We start from the raw sequence: 17,353 nt of genomic DNA, 5'->3' as shown, positions 1-17,353 counted from the left end.
GGCCCAGCGGTTAAGCGCCATGCTGCGAAGCTGTCCGCAGCCTCTGCAGCGCCGGTTCGATTCCCTGCCAGCCAGGGAGAACCCCACATGGCACAGCAGACCTCTTCTGCCTCGCCCTCTGCTCCCCTCAGCAGCGTATTTCAGTCAATCTGCCTGTTCTGTTCCCCACTCTGTCTCTGGTGAATCCTCTCACAACCACCCCACCTCTGGCCTATATCCCAGCTCTTATATGCATAAATCTTTAAAAAGAAAGGGGGGGCCTCCCTGGTGGCTCAAGGGGTTACGCGCAAGCACTATGAAACTATGCCGAAGCCACTGCAGCATGAGTGCAATCCCTGGCCAAGGAGCTACCCACACAGCACAGCAGACCTCTCCTGTCTCCCCGCTGCTCCCCTCAGCAGTGTACTTCGGTCCTTCTGCCTGTTCTGCTCCCCGCTCTGGCTCTGGTGAATTCTCTCATCCTCCCGCGCGTCTGACCTGTACCCCATTTCTTGTATGAATAAATAAATCTTAAAAAAAAAAAAAGCAGGTGGGTCACACAAGCAGTGAGCTCGGTCAGATCAAAACGCACCCCCACGAGGGAAGATTTACATGAAATTGTGAATGCTCCAAAACCGAGTGCCCTGGGTGAAAACAAAGATGCTTCCAGGCGTGGGTGAGAACCTGCTGGACACACCTACAGCCCCAGAATAAAGCGGTGAGGGCACAGGGTGATGACAAGACACCAGGCAGACAGCCCGCAGGGGCGAGGCGAGGCGCAGGTGCGGGGCGCTTGCGGCACAGCTCTTCCAGGGCCTTCTGCTGAAAGGCAGGTCACAGCCGCAAGCGGTGGTGACACATTTGTAGTGGGGTGTTTTGGGGGAAGCGAGAAGAACGGTGCAGAGATGGCAGTTAAGAACTGAGGGACCCCTTGGGCCTCCCCGGTGGCGCAGCGGTTGAGCGCTGGGTTATGAAGCTGCCTGCAGCCTCTGCAGCGCCGGTTCGATCCCCGGCTGCTCCCCGGCCGCAGGAGGAGGGTCCCACATGGCGCGCAGACCTCTCCTGCCGCCCGCTGCTCCCCTCAGCAGTGTGCTTCGGTCCTTCTGCCTGCTCTGCTCCCCGCTCTGGCTCTGGTGGATTCTCTCACCCTCCCACGCTTCTGACTGTACCCAGTGCATGTATAAATAAAAAAAAAATAATTAAAAAAAATAAAAAAAAGAACTGAGGGACCCCCACCTACAGGCCAGGCCACAGGGAGGGCAGTTCGTGGGAGACAACTACTCTTGAGGAGAACAAGAACATACGGGAAATTCCTAAGCTGCCGTGCCGGAGCTGGAAGGCTCAGTGTGCAGGTTTCCAGTGAAGATGGAATGGACACGGACAGGGGACCCCTGAGCCGCAGGATCCGGGTCCTGCTCACGGCCAACAAGCACACAAGCTGAGCCACGGTGCCCCATCCGCAGAGGAAGTAGGGCCGGTAACATAGTCTCGCCCCCAAAATCCACCTCTGGAATTTCTAACTGCCAGAATTCCAGAGGATTTTACAGATTTTAGTAACTGCCGTTAAGCGCAACTATTCTAATAAAAGAAAACGTTCCTTTCCTGTGGTGGTACTGAGGCGAGCCAGTGTTGTGCCTTTGTGTTCTATTCATTCATGTATTCAAGGCAGAGCAATACACTAAAGACCCATGGCCTTTAGGGAGTTATTTATTTATTTTTTTGTTCTTTCTTTTTTTTAATATTTTATTTTATATAATTCTTACATCATTTTTCATTTTTGCACAATGTATGCATTATCATTTTGTTATATTCCCCGTACAATTGCACCCCCCCTTATTTTGACCCTAGTCCTCCCTCTCCCCTTCCCTCCCCGCACCCCCCGTGGTTGTGTCTCTGGTTTATAGTTGCTTGTGGCCTTTAGGGATTTATATTTTAAAACAGACCTTAAACAAACATGTAAATTTATTGTGGCAAAAAAGAAACAGCAGCAGAGGCTCAGGGGAACTGGAGTGCAGCAGGGGCTGACTTTGTGAGTAGGATGGGCCAAGCAGCCCCTAGGAATCATTTTTGCAAAAAAAATAAATAAATAAATGTTGGGCCTCCCCGGTGGCGCAGCGGTTGAGCGCTGGGTTGCGAAGCTGCCCGCAGCCTCTGCAGCGCCGGTTCGATCCTCAGCTGCTCCCTGGCCACCAGAGAAGGGTCCCACATGGTGCACAGACCCCTCCTGCCGCCCGCTGCTCCCCTCAGCAGTGTCCTTCGGTCCTTCTGCCTGCTCTGCTCCCCGCTCTGGCTCTGGTGGGTTCCCTCACCCTCCCACACTTCTGACTGTACCCAGTGCTTGTATAAATAAATCTTTAAAAAAATAAAAATAAAAATAAATGTTAATCAGAAATGAATCAACCCTCTAAGTCTAACTACCAGTTTATAAAAAATACAGAGGGCAAAGAAAAATGTTTAAAAACAACACAGAAGAACGATCAGCAAATACATAGCGAGGAAGAGGCAACCCCAGGTTCTAGTGGTTTCCACAGGAAGAACAAAAAGAAGCAAATCAATACCTTAAAGCTCAGCATGGGTGCTCCTGGCCAAGACAGAGTCACAAGAGGCTAGATCTACCCTTCCTGGAAATAGTCAAAATGACAAACAAAATATCTGAACAAGGACCTCCCTCGTGGTGCAGGGGTTAAGTCTCGGTGCTATCAAGCTATGGGCAGCCACTGCTGCAAGAGTTCAAGCCCCGGCCAGGGAGCTGACGCACAGGGCGCAGCAGGCCTGCTACTCCCCTTAGCAGTGATTTCAGTCCGCCTGCCTGTTTGTTCCCCACTCTATCTCTGGTGAGTCCTCTTACCCTCTGCCACCTCTGGCCTGTACCCCAATTCTTGTATGCATGAATAAGTAAATTTTTTTTTTTTTAAAGCATTCAATCTTTTTTTTTTTTTAAGATTTATTTATTTATTTATACGAGCACTGGGTACAGTCAGAAGCGCGGGAGGGTGAGAGAATTCACCAGAGCCAGAGCAGGGAGTAGAGCAGGCAGAAGGACCGAGGTACACTGCTGAGGGGAGCAGCGGGCGGCAGGAGAGGTCTGCGCACCATGTGGGACTCTCCTCCGGTGGCCGGGGAGCAGCCGGGGATTGAACCGGCGCTGCAGAGGCTGCAGGCAGCTTCGCAACCTAGCGCTCAACCGCTGCGCCACCGGGGAGGCCCAATAAGTAAATCTTTAAAAAAAAAAAAAAATCAATTGATTGACTGGAGATATAATTATACTAAGAAATAATTACCTTTATTTAATTTTTTTTTTTTAGGTGGCATTTATTTATTTATTTATTTTAAGATTTATTTATTTATACAAGCACTGGGTACAGTCAGAAACGCGGGAGGGTGAGAGAATTCACCAGAGCCAGAGCGGGGAGCAGAGCAGGCAGAAGGACCGAGGTACACTGCTGAGGGGAGCAGCGGGCGGCAGGAGAGGTCTGCGCGCCATGTGGGACCCTCCTCTGGTGGCCAGGGAGCAGCCAGGGATCGAACCACCGGTGCCGCAGAGGCCGCACAGCTTCGCAGCCCAGCGCTCAACCGCTGCGCCACCGGGGAGGCCCCCTTTATTTAATTTTTAAATATAAAACTGGCACTGTTTTATATTTAAAGACATTGTTTAGAGTAGTTTTACATTCACAGCAAAACTGAGAAGTTCTGCTTCCCTACCCTCAGCACCCACACATGAACAACCTCCCCATTTTAACCATCCCCCCCAAAAATGGACATTGTCATCACTGATGAATCAACATTGACAAACCATAACACACAGTCCACTGCTGACCTTGGGTTCATTTGGGGGGCTGCGCATCATGTGGCTCTAGACACAGACAGGATGACGTGTGTCCACCATCAAGGTCACACGCAGCATCAAGGTCACACGCGGTGTGTTCTCCCAGGCCTGAAAACCTTGCTCAGCCTGGACACCCTCCTCCCACGCTAACCCTGGGGACCATTCACTTTTTTTACAGTTTACAGTTTTGCCTTTTCCAGAATGACATATAGTGGCAGTCACACGGTACGCAGCTGGATGTTAGGGCACACTTGAGGGCACTTACAGATGGACAGGAGGGAGGTCAAGGCAGGCCTCGCTGAGAAGGTGACGTGTGAACGATGAATTGGAAGATGAGGCGATACCGTCAAAGAAAACTCAAGAGTAGACTGAGGCGGTCTTAAAAAGCCAGGGGCAATTTTTCCCTAAGTGAAATGCAGGCCACTGCAAGGTCTGTGGCAGCAGACTGGCTTGAGTTTCAATACACAGAAGCAGGAGGCTTAGTAGGTGTTCATTTAAATAACAGATACGATGCCTTTCTTATAGGAGGATAGTAACAGTGCAGGCAATGAGAAGCAATTCTCTTCTCCAAACTTGGGGCCTCCCTGGCGGCACAAGGGGTTAAGACGCAACCTATGAAGCTGTCCACTGCAGCACGAGTTCTATCCCCAGCCAGCCAGGGAGCAATGCACATGGCACCGCAGACCTCTCCTGTCTCACCTGCTGCTCCCCTCAGCAGTGTATTTCAGTCTGCCTGTTCTGCTCCCCACTCTGTCTCTGGCGAATCCTCTCACCCCCCACACCTCTGGCCTGTGCCCCAGCTCTTGTATGTATAAATAAATAAATCTTAAAAAAAAAAAAAAAACTTCTACAGCTAATCCATAGCCAGGGATACAAAAATGATACTGGTAATCCCCACCCTCAGCGGGCAGCGGAGATGACCTCAAAGCTAATCATTATGTGAAGACGAGACATGTTGTAAGATCAGCAAGAGACAGAACAGGGAGACAGGAGAGGTGAGTCGAACTTGGGGGAGACGCTGGAGAGTCCACAATCCCCAATAAGCATGGACCCAATTAGCACTTGCAGGTATCTCACCGAATCCCAAACTCCTGCATCCCCTACGCAGCCAACGGTACCGTTAATCAGCGAGTCATTGAAGCCGGAAATCCAAGACCCGCTGTGGCCTCCCGGTGCCCCGCATCCAATCTGTTGTGGCAATCACCGCAGCCCAACAGCCTGAGAACTCCGTCCTCGCTCCCCTCCTGAGCCACTTTCTCCCAGCGTGCCCTCGCCACAACTTACTCCCACCAGAGCTGCGTGAGGTGTCCAGTTGGCGCACAGTGCCTAGAAGTGTCTCGCCTAAGCGACACTTGTGTGATGTAAGATAAAGTATCAGGCTTTTCCACCCTCCACCATGAGGACTGATGACGGATCTGGATCTGCGGTCCTGCATGCATGCCTGAGGGCGAACCCTGAAGTGGGGTGTGGGCATGCGTAAGTGGGTTCACTTGGGCTTATAAGGGCAGCGTCACAGGGACGCCAGCAGAAGAGAGCGAAAGGAGCAGAGAACAAGGCCACGAGAGAACGCCGGGGCGCCCAGAAAGAAGGAGGGGGCCGGGAGGCCTGCCCCCCCCACCCCACCCCCGCCTGCCGTGTGCCTGGTAAATCCCAATAAAAGCCTGCAGAAGCCACCCAGGGCTCCAAGCACAACCCCTTCACCCGTCTGCTCGGGTCACAGAGAACCTGCTCCGGCCCTTCCTGCCGCGACACGTGACCGTTCTGATGAACACGCGGACCAGGCGCCTGGACCCGTCTCCGAGGCCTTCCCAGAGCGCACGGTGGCAGAGCGCCGGGCCTCACGGCTCGCGGATTGCGAAGTCCGCGGAGTATGGCACGACTGCCTTCACCACACAGAGGCTGAAGGGAGGCGTGGCACGCTAGACATGTGAGTCTTTAGTTGTTGCCAAAAATCATCTCAGCATTTGAAGAAAACACTGGGGGACCAGTGCTGGGACACACAAGGTTTCCTTTAGGGTAATGGAGACGAAACTAGTGGTAAGCGCTGTGACTCAGCAAATATACTAAAAAAAATTCTATCTGTTAAGAGTGAATGTCATGGGCTTCCCTTGGGGACGCAGGGGTTAAGTCTGCGCTATCGCAGCCACTGCAGCCTGAGTCTGACCCACGCCAGGGAGCTACCCATGGGGTGCTGCAGACCTCTCCGGTCTCCCTGCTGCTCCCCTCAGCAGTGGATTCCAGAAGATCCGCCCGCTCTGCTCCCCACTCTGCCTCTGGTGAATCCTCTCACCTCCTGCACCTCTGGCCTGCACCCCAGTTCTTATAGGAGTAAACAAAAATCAATCTTTTAAAAAAAAAAAGTTGGGGGCCTCCCTGGTGGCGCAGCGGTTGAGCGCTGGGTTGTGAAGCTGCCCGCAGCCTCGGCGGCGCCAGTTCGATCCCCGGCTGCTCCCCGGCCACCAGAGGAGGGTCCCACATGGCGCGCAGACCTCTCCTGCCGCCCGCTGCTCCCCTCAGCAGTGTACTTCGGTCCTTCTGCCTGCTCTGCTCCCCGCTCTGGTGAATTCTCTCACCCTCCCGCGCTTCTGACTGTGCCCAGTGCTTGTATAAACAAGACAAACAAACAAACAAACAAATAAATAAATAAACATGCCTCAAAAAAAAAAAAAAAAAGTTGGTAGGTTATGCAGGGTGTCTGGAAACAATATTACCATTAATTTGTATGGAATAAATTTGAAGCATTCCCAAACCCAAAACCAAGCCCACCGAATCATACCAAACTCTTGGATAGGTGCAGAAACAGGCACTAAGAAACAAAGCAGGCGAGGCGAGCCCAACAGGCTGTGCCGAAGGACTAGGGTGCTTTGGTGGTGGGAGCGCTCCAGGGGCCACACCTGAGGGGGACATCCTATACTGTAAAAAAATTAACAAGGATGTAGAATAATGGTCCTTCCTTAAAAATGAATAAAAAAATTAAAATACCCAACTCAAATGTCTAGATATAAAACAAAGTGTTCAAAATTCAGCAAAAGGGCCTCCCTGGTGGTGCAGGCGGTTGAGCGCCGCGCTGTGAAGCTGTCCGCAGCCTCCGCGGTGCCAGTTCAATCCCCGCGGCCACAGAGCAACCCACATGGTGCGGCACACCTCTCCTGTCTCGCGCTGCTCCCCTCAGCAGTGTGTTTCTGCTCCCCACTCAGTGTCTGGTGGATCCTCTCACCTTCCCCCACGTCTGGCCTGTACCCCAATTCTTGTATAAATAAATAAATCTTTTAAAAAAAAAAAAGAATAGTTGAAGTTTTATTTAGCTTTGTGTATGTCTACATAATCTAAGTTAAAAGTTACACTGCTTTAAAAAAAACAAAATTCAGCAAATATAGACTGAACAGAGCTTTAGCAAGCAATGGACTTCAGCAGCCCACTCTACCCTTGAAATATGTCCAGTTTATTTTATGCCAATTATACCTCACTAGGGCTGATTTAATCTTTTTTTTTTTTTTTTTTAAAGATTTATTTATTTATTGATTGATTGATTGATTTATACATACATACATACAAGCACTGGGTACAGTCAGAACCGCGGGAAGGTGAGAGAATTCACCAGAGCCAGAGCGGGGAGCAGAGCAGGCAGAAGGACCGAAGTACACTGCTGAGGGGAGCAGCGGGCGGCAGGAGAGGTCTGCGCGCCATGTGGGACCCTCCTCCGGTGGCCGGGGAGCAGCCGGGGATCGAACCGGCCCTGCAGAGGCTGGGGGCAGCTTCGCAACCCAGCGCTCAACCGCTGCGCCACCAGGGAGGCCCAGGGCTGATTTAATCTTTTAAGACAAAGCTGAGTCTTCATACTATTAATCTTTTAAGCCCTACAATTATCTTCGCTATAATCATACATCTTAATCATCTTTTTGGTTTATTAGGTACTAATAACCACTTTGAAAAACAAAGCTCTCCAAAGTTTTCCATGTTTTCTTGCCATCTCAAGAGGTCCTAATTTGAGTATCTTAACAGCACTATTTCAACAAACACTCCACCAGAGAAACTGAGTACACAGGTACCAAGGTATTTATCAGCTGTCCCAGTATCACATTTCCCCACACACCCAGATTAAAGAGGCAAAACCTCTGAAGCAGTTATAAAAAATTAATAACAACGGCGCTCCCAGCCCACCAAACCCCCGGCTCTGTGCTCTGCAACAGCAGCTTCCAGTGAATCTGGTAGCCAGTCACTGCACAGGCTCCTGAGCACTGGAAATGTGGCCAGTGTGACAAGATGGAACATTTTATTTAATCTTAATTAATTTAAATAGCTTCATACTGCACGTGGCAACATCAGACAGCACAGCTCAAGACAATTTCAAAAATCTAGATTGAAAATGCTTAAGAAGGGCCTCCCCGGTGGCGCAGTGGGTTGAGCTCCGCGCTGTGAAGCTGTCTGTCTGCAGCCTCTGCAGCACAGGTTCGATTCCCTGCTGACCAGGGAGAAACCCACATGGGGCGGTAGACCTCTCCTGCCTCACCCGCTGCTCCCCTCAGCAGTGTACTTCCATCAGTCTGCCTGTTCTGTTCCCCGCTCTGTCTCTGGTGAGTCCTCTCACCCTCCCCTGCCTCTGACTGTACCCCAGTTCTTGCATAAATAAATCTTTTTAAAAAAAAAAAAAGCTTAAAATTAGAATTTTCATATTTGATAGCCCAAATATATATTAATTTTTAAATTAAGAAAAACCACAAAGTCATAAACACTGGAAAGTTCCCTTTTAAAAAAAGAATTATTCACTTATTGTAAGTTTTTTTTTTTTTTTTTTTTTTTTTTTGGCAGGGCCTCCCTGGTGGCGCAAGGAGTTAAGCAACGCACTATGAGGCAATCCGCAGCCTCTGCAGCACAAGTTCGATCCCCGGCCAGGGAGCAACCCACATGGCACAGCAGGCCTCTCCTGTCTCACCTGCTGCTCCCCTCAACAGTGTATTTCAGTAGATCTGCCTGTTCTGCTCCCCACTCTGACTCTGGTGAATCCTCTCACCCCCCACGTCTCTGGCCTGTACCCCAGCTCTTGTATGCATAAATAAATAAATCTTTAAAAACAATTTTGTGTGTGCAGAAGAACCGGGTACACTGTAGGCCAGAGGTGTGGGGGTGAGAGGATTCATCAGGGACAGAGTGGGGATCAGCGGGGAGACAGAAGAGGTCTGCTGCATCCTGCGGGTCAGCTCCCTGGCCGGGGTTGAACTCAAGCCACAGTGGTGACAGCACTGAGACTCGACCCCTAGGCCCCCAGGGAAGCCCTGAAATGCTCCCATTTTTGAGGCCTGGCTCAAAGGACCATTTCATCTAAAGCTTCATTTTAAGAGTTTCTTCAACTTCCACCTTCCACCACAGGAAGGATTCGGCAACACCGCTACCCCACGACTTTACACTGAGTAAGTGCAGGCAGGCTGAGTGCTTGTCTTACTCTCCCTGCTCTCCTGGTCTCCCCATATCCATTCTAAGTTTAAAAGAGGAACATACCCCAAGCCCAAAGCTTCTATGCCAGCAGAGGTTAAACAGGAACTGTAACCTTCAGAGCAAGGAAGTGCACGCACACCAGCACAGGAAGGCTTCCCAGCCGCTGAGCAGCCCCACGGAGCTGGGCCTTTTCCAAAACAAGACCATCAGGTCGTCGTCTCTCCTGGCCACACACAAAACTGCTAAAGGACAACCACAGCCAAACGTCAGGTACAACAGACTCCCAGGAGAGGCTTCGGTTTAAGGACAAAGCAAGCCTCAAGCTTCTGGGCAAAAATCAGTCCTTAATAAAGTTAGGCCTTAGCTCAATTACACTATGATCACATCAACAACAAGTCTCACATCTGAGTCAAGCAGAATACGGCTTGCAATTTTCTTTAGGTATACTCTGGCCTTTGAAATAAAGACAAAAGTAACTAATAATACCAGGAAATATATGCTTGCGCCGGGAAGGAAGAGGAGAGGAACTCTTGCACAGGAGGGAAATTAGTGGCTCAACAGTATTAACAGCTGCACAGGTGAAATCCAGGGTTTCAAATAAACTCAGTATTTTGTGCATCACTTCACACCTTACTCAGAACATGGCACTTAGCACATTCCACAGCTCAAGGCCAATGTGACTCTATAGAAAAAAACGGGGGGCCAGGAGGTGCTGAAATGCGGTGTCTGTGCAACCCAAGGCGAGCCAACATGCCACTGCCCTTCGTAACCTGAAGTCACATGGTCACAAGAAACTGTACCCCTCAAATAACAATTCTGTTTTAAGCTCTGAAGATGACTACTCCAACACACCTGCAAGAGCCAAGCAACTCCCCCACTCTGCCCTCCACCACCTCTGCAGGGGCAGAGGAAGGCAGCCGAGGTCGCTCCGCAGCCGCAGCGTGAACGTAACTCCACAGCACCGGGGAGCTCCAATGAAGCTCTACTCCTAGCTAAGGGCTTTCCCTTAAAGGAGATTACTAGCGCTCCCTGAAATACTGCAACCTAGCAGCTTCCTATGTGTCCTTTCTTAGTGACAGACAAAAAACAATGATGGTTCTTACAATGGATGGCATCTTAGACGGGGTCTCCTTGGGTGAGGTGTCAGGCTGAACCCTAACAACACGCCTCTCTTGCCAGTTTCCTTATCTGCAAAGAACAACTTTACCCACCTCGGGTGACTGTTGGGTTAAATTACTGCGTAGCCAGAAAGTGCTCAAACCAGCCTGGCTCCCAGTGGGTGGGAGCTACACTGGCCAGCACAAGCACAGGCACAGGCCAGCCCTTGAGGTTTCTGTTAGTGATGACAAGACACACACCCCACCCTCATACTCCCCACCCCTCCCTTGGGCTGCTGGCAAATCCCTAGGACAGCTGAATTTAGTTTCACTCCATAGCACCCTAACCTTCTGTGGGAAACTAAAGCCATAACTCTAAGCTCTGGCGTGCAACTGTAACTGCATGTGACAAGTTAAATCTGAAATTTTTCATTTTTCAAGTCACCTGGTACCGTAATTTGGGTTAACTGGCTAATAGTGCACCAAGTGAATTGAATAGCATTAAAACAACGAAAAAAAAAAAAAAGATCTGTCAATTCTCAGTGACTTTCATGTTAGAAATTAGGTGACAAGTGTTACCGGCTGGGCACCAGGGCCAGAAACACATATCCAGTCAAGGATATATTCTTATTCCTTTCTAATCAAAGAAAACCAGTGAACTCCCATACTAAAGAGGAAATAAAATGCTACACATGCAATTTTAGTATCCAATTATATAAAGAACTCACACAAATCAGAAAGAAAAAGACCAGTACCCTACAGAAAAATAATTAAAGATATAGGAAGAACCCAAGTAGCCAAAAAAAAACACATAAGGGCCTTCCTGGTAGTGCAGGCGGTTGAGCGCAGCACTGTGAAGCTGTCTGCAGCCTCTGCAGTGCCAGTTCAATGCCCGCCAGCCAGGGAGATTCCCACATGGCGCAGCAGACCTCTCCTGTCTCGCCCGCTGCTCCCCTCAGCAGTGGATTTCAATGAATCCAACTGCTCTGCTCCCCACTCTGTCTCTGGTGCATCCTCTCATTCCCCGCACCTCTGGCCTACACCCCTTGTATGCATGCTCTTGTATGAACGCATAAATAATCTAAAACAAAAACAAAAAACTGAATGCCGCGGTGAAGACTTGTTTGGGAAGCATCAATGCAAATAAACCCACTTCCTAAGACCCTGACGATCACAAGACAGATCGCTTGCCCCCGACAGTATGCACTTAAGTACAAAACACGCACGGGGATTCTGCAGGCTGTCACTGAGTTCCCTTCAAGAGACAAAGTACTGGGGGCCTCCCTGGTGGCGCAGCAGTTGAGTGCTGGGTTGCGAAGCTGCCCGCAGCCTCTGCAGCGCCGGTTCGATCCCCGGCCACCGGAGGAGGGTCCCACATGGTGCGCAGACCTCTCCTGCCGCCCGCTGCTCCCCTCAGCAGTGTACTTCGGTCCTTCTGCCTGCTCTGGTGAATTCTCTCACCCTCCCGCGCTTCTGACTGTACCCGGTGCTTGTATAAATAAATAAAAAACAAACAAATAAATAAATAAATCTTTAAAAAAAAAGAGAGAGACAAAGTACTGAAAGCAGAGCCGTCAGCAGGGACCCACTGCAGCACCCCTGCCACAGCCAGGCCAGTGGCTGAAGACAGGCACTGCAGCAGGGGCAGTCCAGACCAACGGACTCTTTCAACAGACCGCCTCTGCTTTGACAAGACTTTCTCCCAGTGGCACTGCAATCTCAGCCGCCCAGGGCACCCATCATTCTCCCAGTACTGTTCATGCACGGGCGCCACACCTGCGGCACTCTGAAGGCTTCTGCAACTGAGCCAAGCACCTCCTCTTTACCCTTCCCAAGCATTCACCTTTGTGAATCTGTGCGCTTCTGAGAGTACCGCAACATCCGCGCTGCAGAGGACACAAACCATCACAGCACAGCACTGACCACATCGGGTGAGGGAAGGAGGGAGACCAGTCTTGGCTGCGCCTGCAGCAGGTATGTAATGGTGCTGACTGACAGTGGGGGACAAAACTATTATCTTGCTGTATTTGAAATGCTTAACTTTTTCTAATAACTTTGTCTTTACAATTCCATCCTGCCTTATTGTAATTTATAAACACATTCAAATTATGCACCATTCTGGACAATTTTTTAAAGTTTCTCTTTTATTTCTGGTTCTGAAATTATGAACACACATTACCATTCCCAATCACTGCGATCAAAACAAGCTCTGAAACAGAAGTCTGAAGTTGGGCAGCACATGGCCTCAAGGCCACCTCAAAGAATTTTTTTTTTGAAGATTTATTTATTTATACAAGAACCAGGGTACAGGCCAGATGCGTGGGAGGGTGAGAGGATTCACCAGAGCCAGAGTGGGGAGCAGAACAGGCAGACTGACGAAGCACACTGCTGAGGGGAGCAGCGGGCGGCAGGAGAGGTCTGCGTGCCATGTGGGACCCTTGTCAACCGGCCAGGATCGAACCAGTGCTGCAGAGGCTGCGGACAGCTTCACAGCGCTGCGCTCAACAGCCTGCGCCACCAGGGGAGGCACACCTCAAAGAATTTTTAATGGAAGATAACAAAAAAGAGCTTACTTTCTTCATCCAGAACACAAGAAGGTTAGACTAAATGGACATCACAATTTTTCTCTGATGACTAGGAGAGAAGGAAAACCCAGAAACTTCAAAGAATTATGTCCAGTGTGTCATTTTATTAAAATCCAGATCTTGGGCCTCCCTGGTGGCGCAAGGGGTTAAGCATCACACTATGAAGCAATCCGCAGCCTCTGCAGCACGAGTTCGATCCCCGGCCGGCCAGGGAGCTACCCACATGGCACAGCAGACCTCTCCTGATTTGCCCACTGCTCCCCTCAGCAGTGGATTTCAATCAGTCTGCCTGTTCTGTTCCCCACTGTCTCTGGTGAGTCCTCTCAACCCCATGCCTCTGGCCTGTACCCCAGCTCTTGTAGGCATAAATAAATAAATCTTTAAAGAAAAAAAAATCCAGATCTTTAAAGAATTTGACTATTTTGGAAAAATAGGAGTTTCTGTTATCATTTAATTAAGTGACCTTTTTTTAAATGCATACAAGAACTGAGATGTAGGCCAGAGGTGCGGGGGATGACAGGACTCATGAAAGACAGAGTGGGGAGCAGAACAGGTGGATCTACCGAAATCCACTACTGAAGGGAGCAGCGGGCAAAACACTTTGTGCCACCTTAAACCAATTTTTAAATATTCCACTTGTAGAAATCAACAACAGAAAAGCATAAAACTCAGGCATTAGATAATATGTATTGATAAAACTTCCAGAACACAAAATAAAAAAAAAAATTATTACAACTATACTCTATCATTCCTAACAAGGTCATAGTTTCCATAATTGCTATTTAAAGTCACAGGAATTAACAGTTACAGAAATAACAAATCACTGAATCAGCACTAAATCCCCAATTCCTACCTTATCCAGACTTTCACTGCTTTGCTAAAGATGCCTTCTCCCCAAAAATGATTTCCAGTTCTCTGCGTGGACTACAAATATTAACTGAATACATACTCTTTAGCAAAAAGTCACTGTTTTCTATTAGTGTCGAGAAGGACACTATTTCTTATGTCTACAGCCTGAGTGGAGCCTCTGGAGAAAGGCTGGGAGGAAGGTGAGGGCCAAGCTACAGATTAATCAGCAATCCCGGAGCAGAGAGGATATAGAAAAGTACCACCCCCCAGGGAGACACAGTGACTCCGAGGGAATGCGGTGTTTTATCTCGCAAAACTAAGACTTTTTTTTCGACTTTATACATAAACACCAAGGAAGATAGCTGAGAGTGAGCCTGTGATGTTCCTTTTGAAGCAGCGCTGCTCTGGGCAGCCTCAACCAGTGAGCCTTGGAGCCCAGCTCTGGACAGACCCCCTGGACAGTCTCAGCTCCGGGAGGCAGGCCTGGAGAGTCGGCACCAACACTCCCAACTCAGAACCTACTGAAGGTCTCAAGCCCCAGGAATGGAGTCAAGGTTTCTTTTGTACCATCCAGAAACCTGATCCGAACAAGGTTCTTCTCTCTGGACCTCAGTGTTCTTTGTCCACCATAAGGACTAGTTCTGGATCTTCCAGGAAAAGGTTTTTATCTGAAGTGTAGCAGATACATGTAACTTCTAGGCGTTCCTCTTTCACACAGCTCAGGTCACCAAGGCAAAAGCAGGCGATGCAGGGGTCACTGCTTGGCAACTCACATCACACTCGTGGTAATCAGAATTATGACACAGGAAATGTCTGCCCTCGCCGTGTGTGCCAGGCCCTGTGCTGGGCATCTACCAGGTGCAGCTCAGTCAGCTCCCTCTCTTGAGGAAGCTCATTCTCTCCATTCTACACACAGGCAAGAACGGAGGAACGTGCTCGGGGTCGCACACAGCGGGCAAGAGACCGGCCAGGACCGGAACTCGGGTTCCTCCGCCAACACAGGCCAAGCCCAGCCTATTCTACACTGCTTCTGGGGAAAAAACCACGAAATTAAAAGCACGACTGTGACTGACACGCTCACAGACGACCCCTGCCCTCGCCAAGAGCCCCAGGGTGATGAGGAGACCCAGGCTGCTGGGCCAGGAGGCGCCCCAGCGCTCCCTCGCGCCACCCGCGGGCACAGGGACCACCAACGGGCTCTCTTGAGCCGTCTCAGAAAATGTTCACATCACCGTGACTTCCCAGGATCCCTGCGGATTTCACTTCCACAATGAAACCAAAACACGGAAAACAGTGTGCTCCAAGAGGAACGAGGAGCCGCCAGGGACAGCGAGGAGGGGCAGGTCGGACGCCCTCACCCCAGACGCGAGGAAGCGGCCCTGCGGGGAGAAGCCTAAACCCTCCCGTCCAAGAAGAGCGCCGCGCCCGGACGCTCAAGCCCCCTGAGGCGACAGCTGAGCCAGGACACCCACGAATGCACAAGCCCTGAGACGAGGTTCAGGCCCCACGGCTGCTGCTCTGGGAGACCCGGGCTCACAGCCGCCCGACAGCCGCTCTCCCGCGAGGCGCCCGACCCGCAGCGCCCGCCCCGCGCCTGAGGCCCAGCCGTGGCCTCCTCGCCGCGGGGGGCCCGGGACGCGCAGGGTCGGCCCCGCTCGGCCAGGCCCGGCCCCGGGGCGCGGGGGGAGCGTCCCCTGATCCGCGACGCCGGCTGGGAAGCCGCGGACGCCGAGAGACGGGCCTGGGCCAGGGCAGCGGCCCCGACCCCGTCCTCCCGTCCCGTCCCGTCCCGTCCCGTCGCGGCCGCGGAGCCGCTTCGGCCGGAAACAGACGGCGGGAAACGCCAGGTCGTGCCCCAGCCGGCGCCCCCTGCCCGGCCCCGGGCGCCCGAGCCCCGCTTCCACAGCGGCGGGGCGGGCGGGGCTCCCAGCGGCCGTCACCCCGCGCCTCGCCCCGCCCCCGGCTGGGGAAGAGCTGGGGCGCTCCGGGGCATCCGGCCGTTCCAGCTCCCGCGAAGACGAGGCGAACCCCGGCGCCTCAGCGGACGGCCCCGGCGCTCGCCCCACGCCGGCCGCCCCCGCGGGCACCGCACCCCGCGCCCCGGGACCGAGCCGGGTGGCCCCGCAGCCCGGGGGGGGGGGGATTACTCCGGCGCCCCGAGGCCTCCCGAGCCCCCGGGCGGGGCGCCGACCCCCGCGGGCACGCCCAGCTCCGCGCGGACAGCGGGCCTGGGGACGTCCTGGGGACGGGGCGCCCGCGGGGCGGCGGGAGAGGACCCCGGGGCGGGGCGGCCGGAGTGGGGGCCCCCCCGCGCCCCTCCCCCGCGCACGCCGGCGCTCGCTGCTCCCCCGCGGAGCCGGCCCGGCGCCCCCAGCCCGCGGCCCCCGCGGCCCCGAAACGCGCCCCCACCCCGCGGGCGCCTTTGTCTGGCGGCCGCAGCGCCCCGAGGTCGCGGGCGGTGGACGCGCCCGTCAGGCCGACGCGGGCCCTGCCGGCCACGCCCCGCGAGGACCGGACCCCGCGAGGACCGGACCCCGCGCTTCCGCGGGGCCGGCGGGGCCGGGGCCGGCGGGGAGGGGCCGCGGCCGCCCGCGCCCCACGCCCCGCGCCCCGGGCCAGGGCGCGCTCCGGCCGGACAGGCTCGCGGCGGGCCGGGCTCTCCGCGGGCGCAGCCCGGCCCCCCGCCCCGCCCCGCACCCCGCAAGTTGCGGCGGCCGCCCCGGCTACTCACCGGGGTCGAAGTCGGGCACGGCCGCCTGGTACTGGGGTCCGACGCGCATGCCGCCGCCGCCTGCGGGGAGAGGGGTCAGCGGGGGCGGGGGGCGCGGGAGGCTTGGGGGGCGCGAGGCGGGGGGCGCGGGAGGATGGGGGCGCGGGAGGCTTGGGGCGCGGGGGGCTTGGGGCGCTCGGGAGGCTTGGGGCGCGGGGGGCGCGGGGCGCGGGGCGGGGGGCCCCTACCGTGCTCCTCGTCGCTGGACGAGCCCGAGCTGCCCTCCTCCCAGGAGTTGCTGCTGCTGTTGCCATTGGCCGCGGCCGCCGCCGCCAAACTTTTATTCTGCCCGTTATTGGGGGCGGCGGCGGCCGAGGCGGCGGCGGAGGCGGCGGCGGCCGCGGCGGCCGAGGCGGCCGAGGCGGCGGCGGCGGAGGCGGCGGCCGCGCTGGCCGCGTTGTTCCTGCCGCGCCGCTTCCCGGAGACCTCGGGGCCCTTCTCCACCATGGCCGGCATCGGCGGCGCCCGGCGGGCGGGCGGCGGGCGGGCGCGGGCCCGCGGCGCCGGGGCGGGCGGGCGGCGGGCGGGCGGCGGGCGGGCGCGCGGAGCCGCTCCAGGCCCCAGCCCGACCCCGCGCAACTTGGGCTCCCACGGCCCGACTTCCCGGGCCCAACTCCTCGGCGCCCGAGCGGGGAGGGCGGGGCTGCGCGGGCGGGGGCGCAGCCTAACCCGGCGGCCGAGGCCCCGCCCCCGCGCGCGCCCATTGGCTCTGGCGGGGCCGGGCCGGCCAGCGGCCGCCGGGTTGGCTCGGCGCCCCGTCGATCCGCGGGGCCGGGGCGGGACGGCCGGCCGGGGGCGGGGCCGGGCTTCCGTT

At 54.2% G+C, this 17,353-nt stretch overlaps 1 protein-coding gene across 1 annotated transcript in view; it reads right to left on the bottom strand.

The window, feature by feature from the left end:
* Positions 1-16,995, bottom strand: part of RCOR1 (REST corepressor 1) — a 73,926-nt gene extending 56,931 nt beyond the window's left edge. The window contains exons 1-2 of the mRNA XM_037504050.2: positions 16,728-16,995; positions 16,501-16,560 (exon numbers count right to left, since the gene is read on the bottom strand). Of these exons, the coding sequence (XP_037359947.1) occupies positions 16,501-16,560; positions 16,728-16,995 (328 nt within the window). The remainder of the gene's footprint in view (positions 1-16,500; positions 16,561-16,727) is intronic.
* Between the last annotated feature and the right edge of the window lie 358 nt (positions 16,996-17,353).

Source organism: Talpa occidentalis, unplaced genomic scaffold, assembly GCF_014898055.3.
Source record: "Talpa occidentalis isolate TD23 unplaced genomic scaffold, MPIMG_talOcc4v2.1 talOcc4.11, whole genome shotgun sequence".
Taxonomy (NCBI): Eukaryota; Metazoa; Chordata; class Mammalia; order Eulipotyphla; family Talpidae; genus Talpa; species Talpa occidentalis.
Note: the sequence above shows the minus strand (reverse complement) of the source record. Positions and strands in the feature narration are given on the sequence as shown.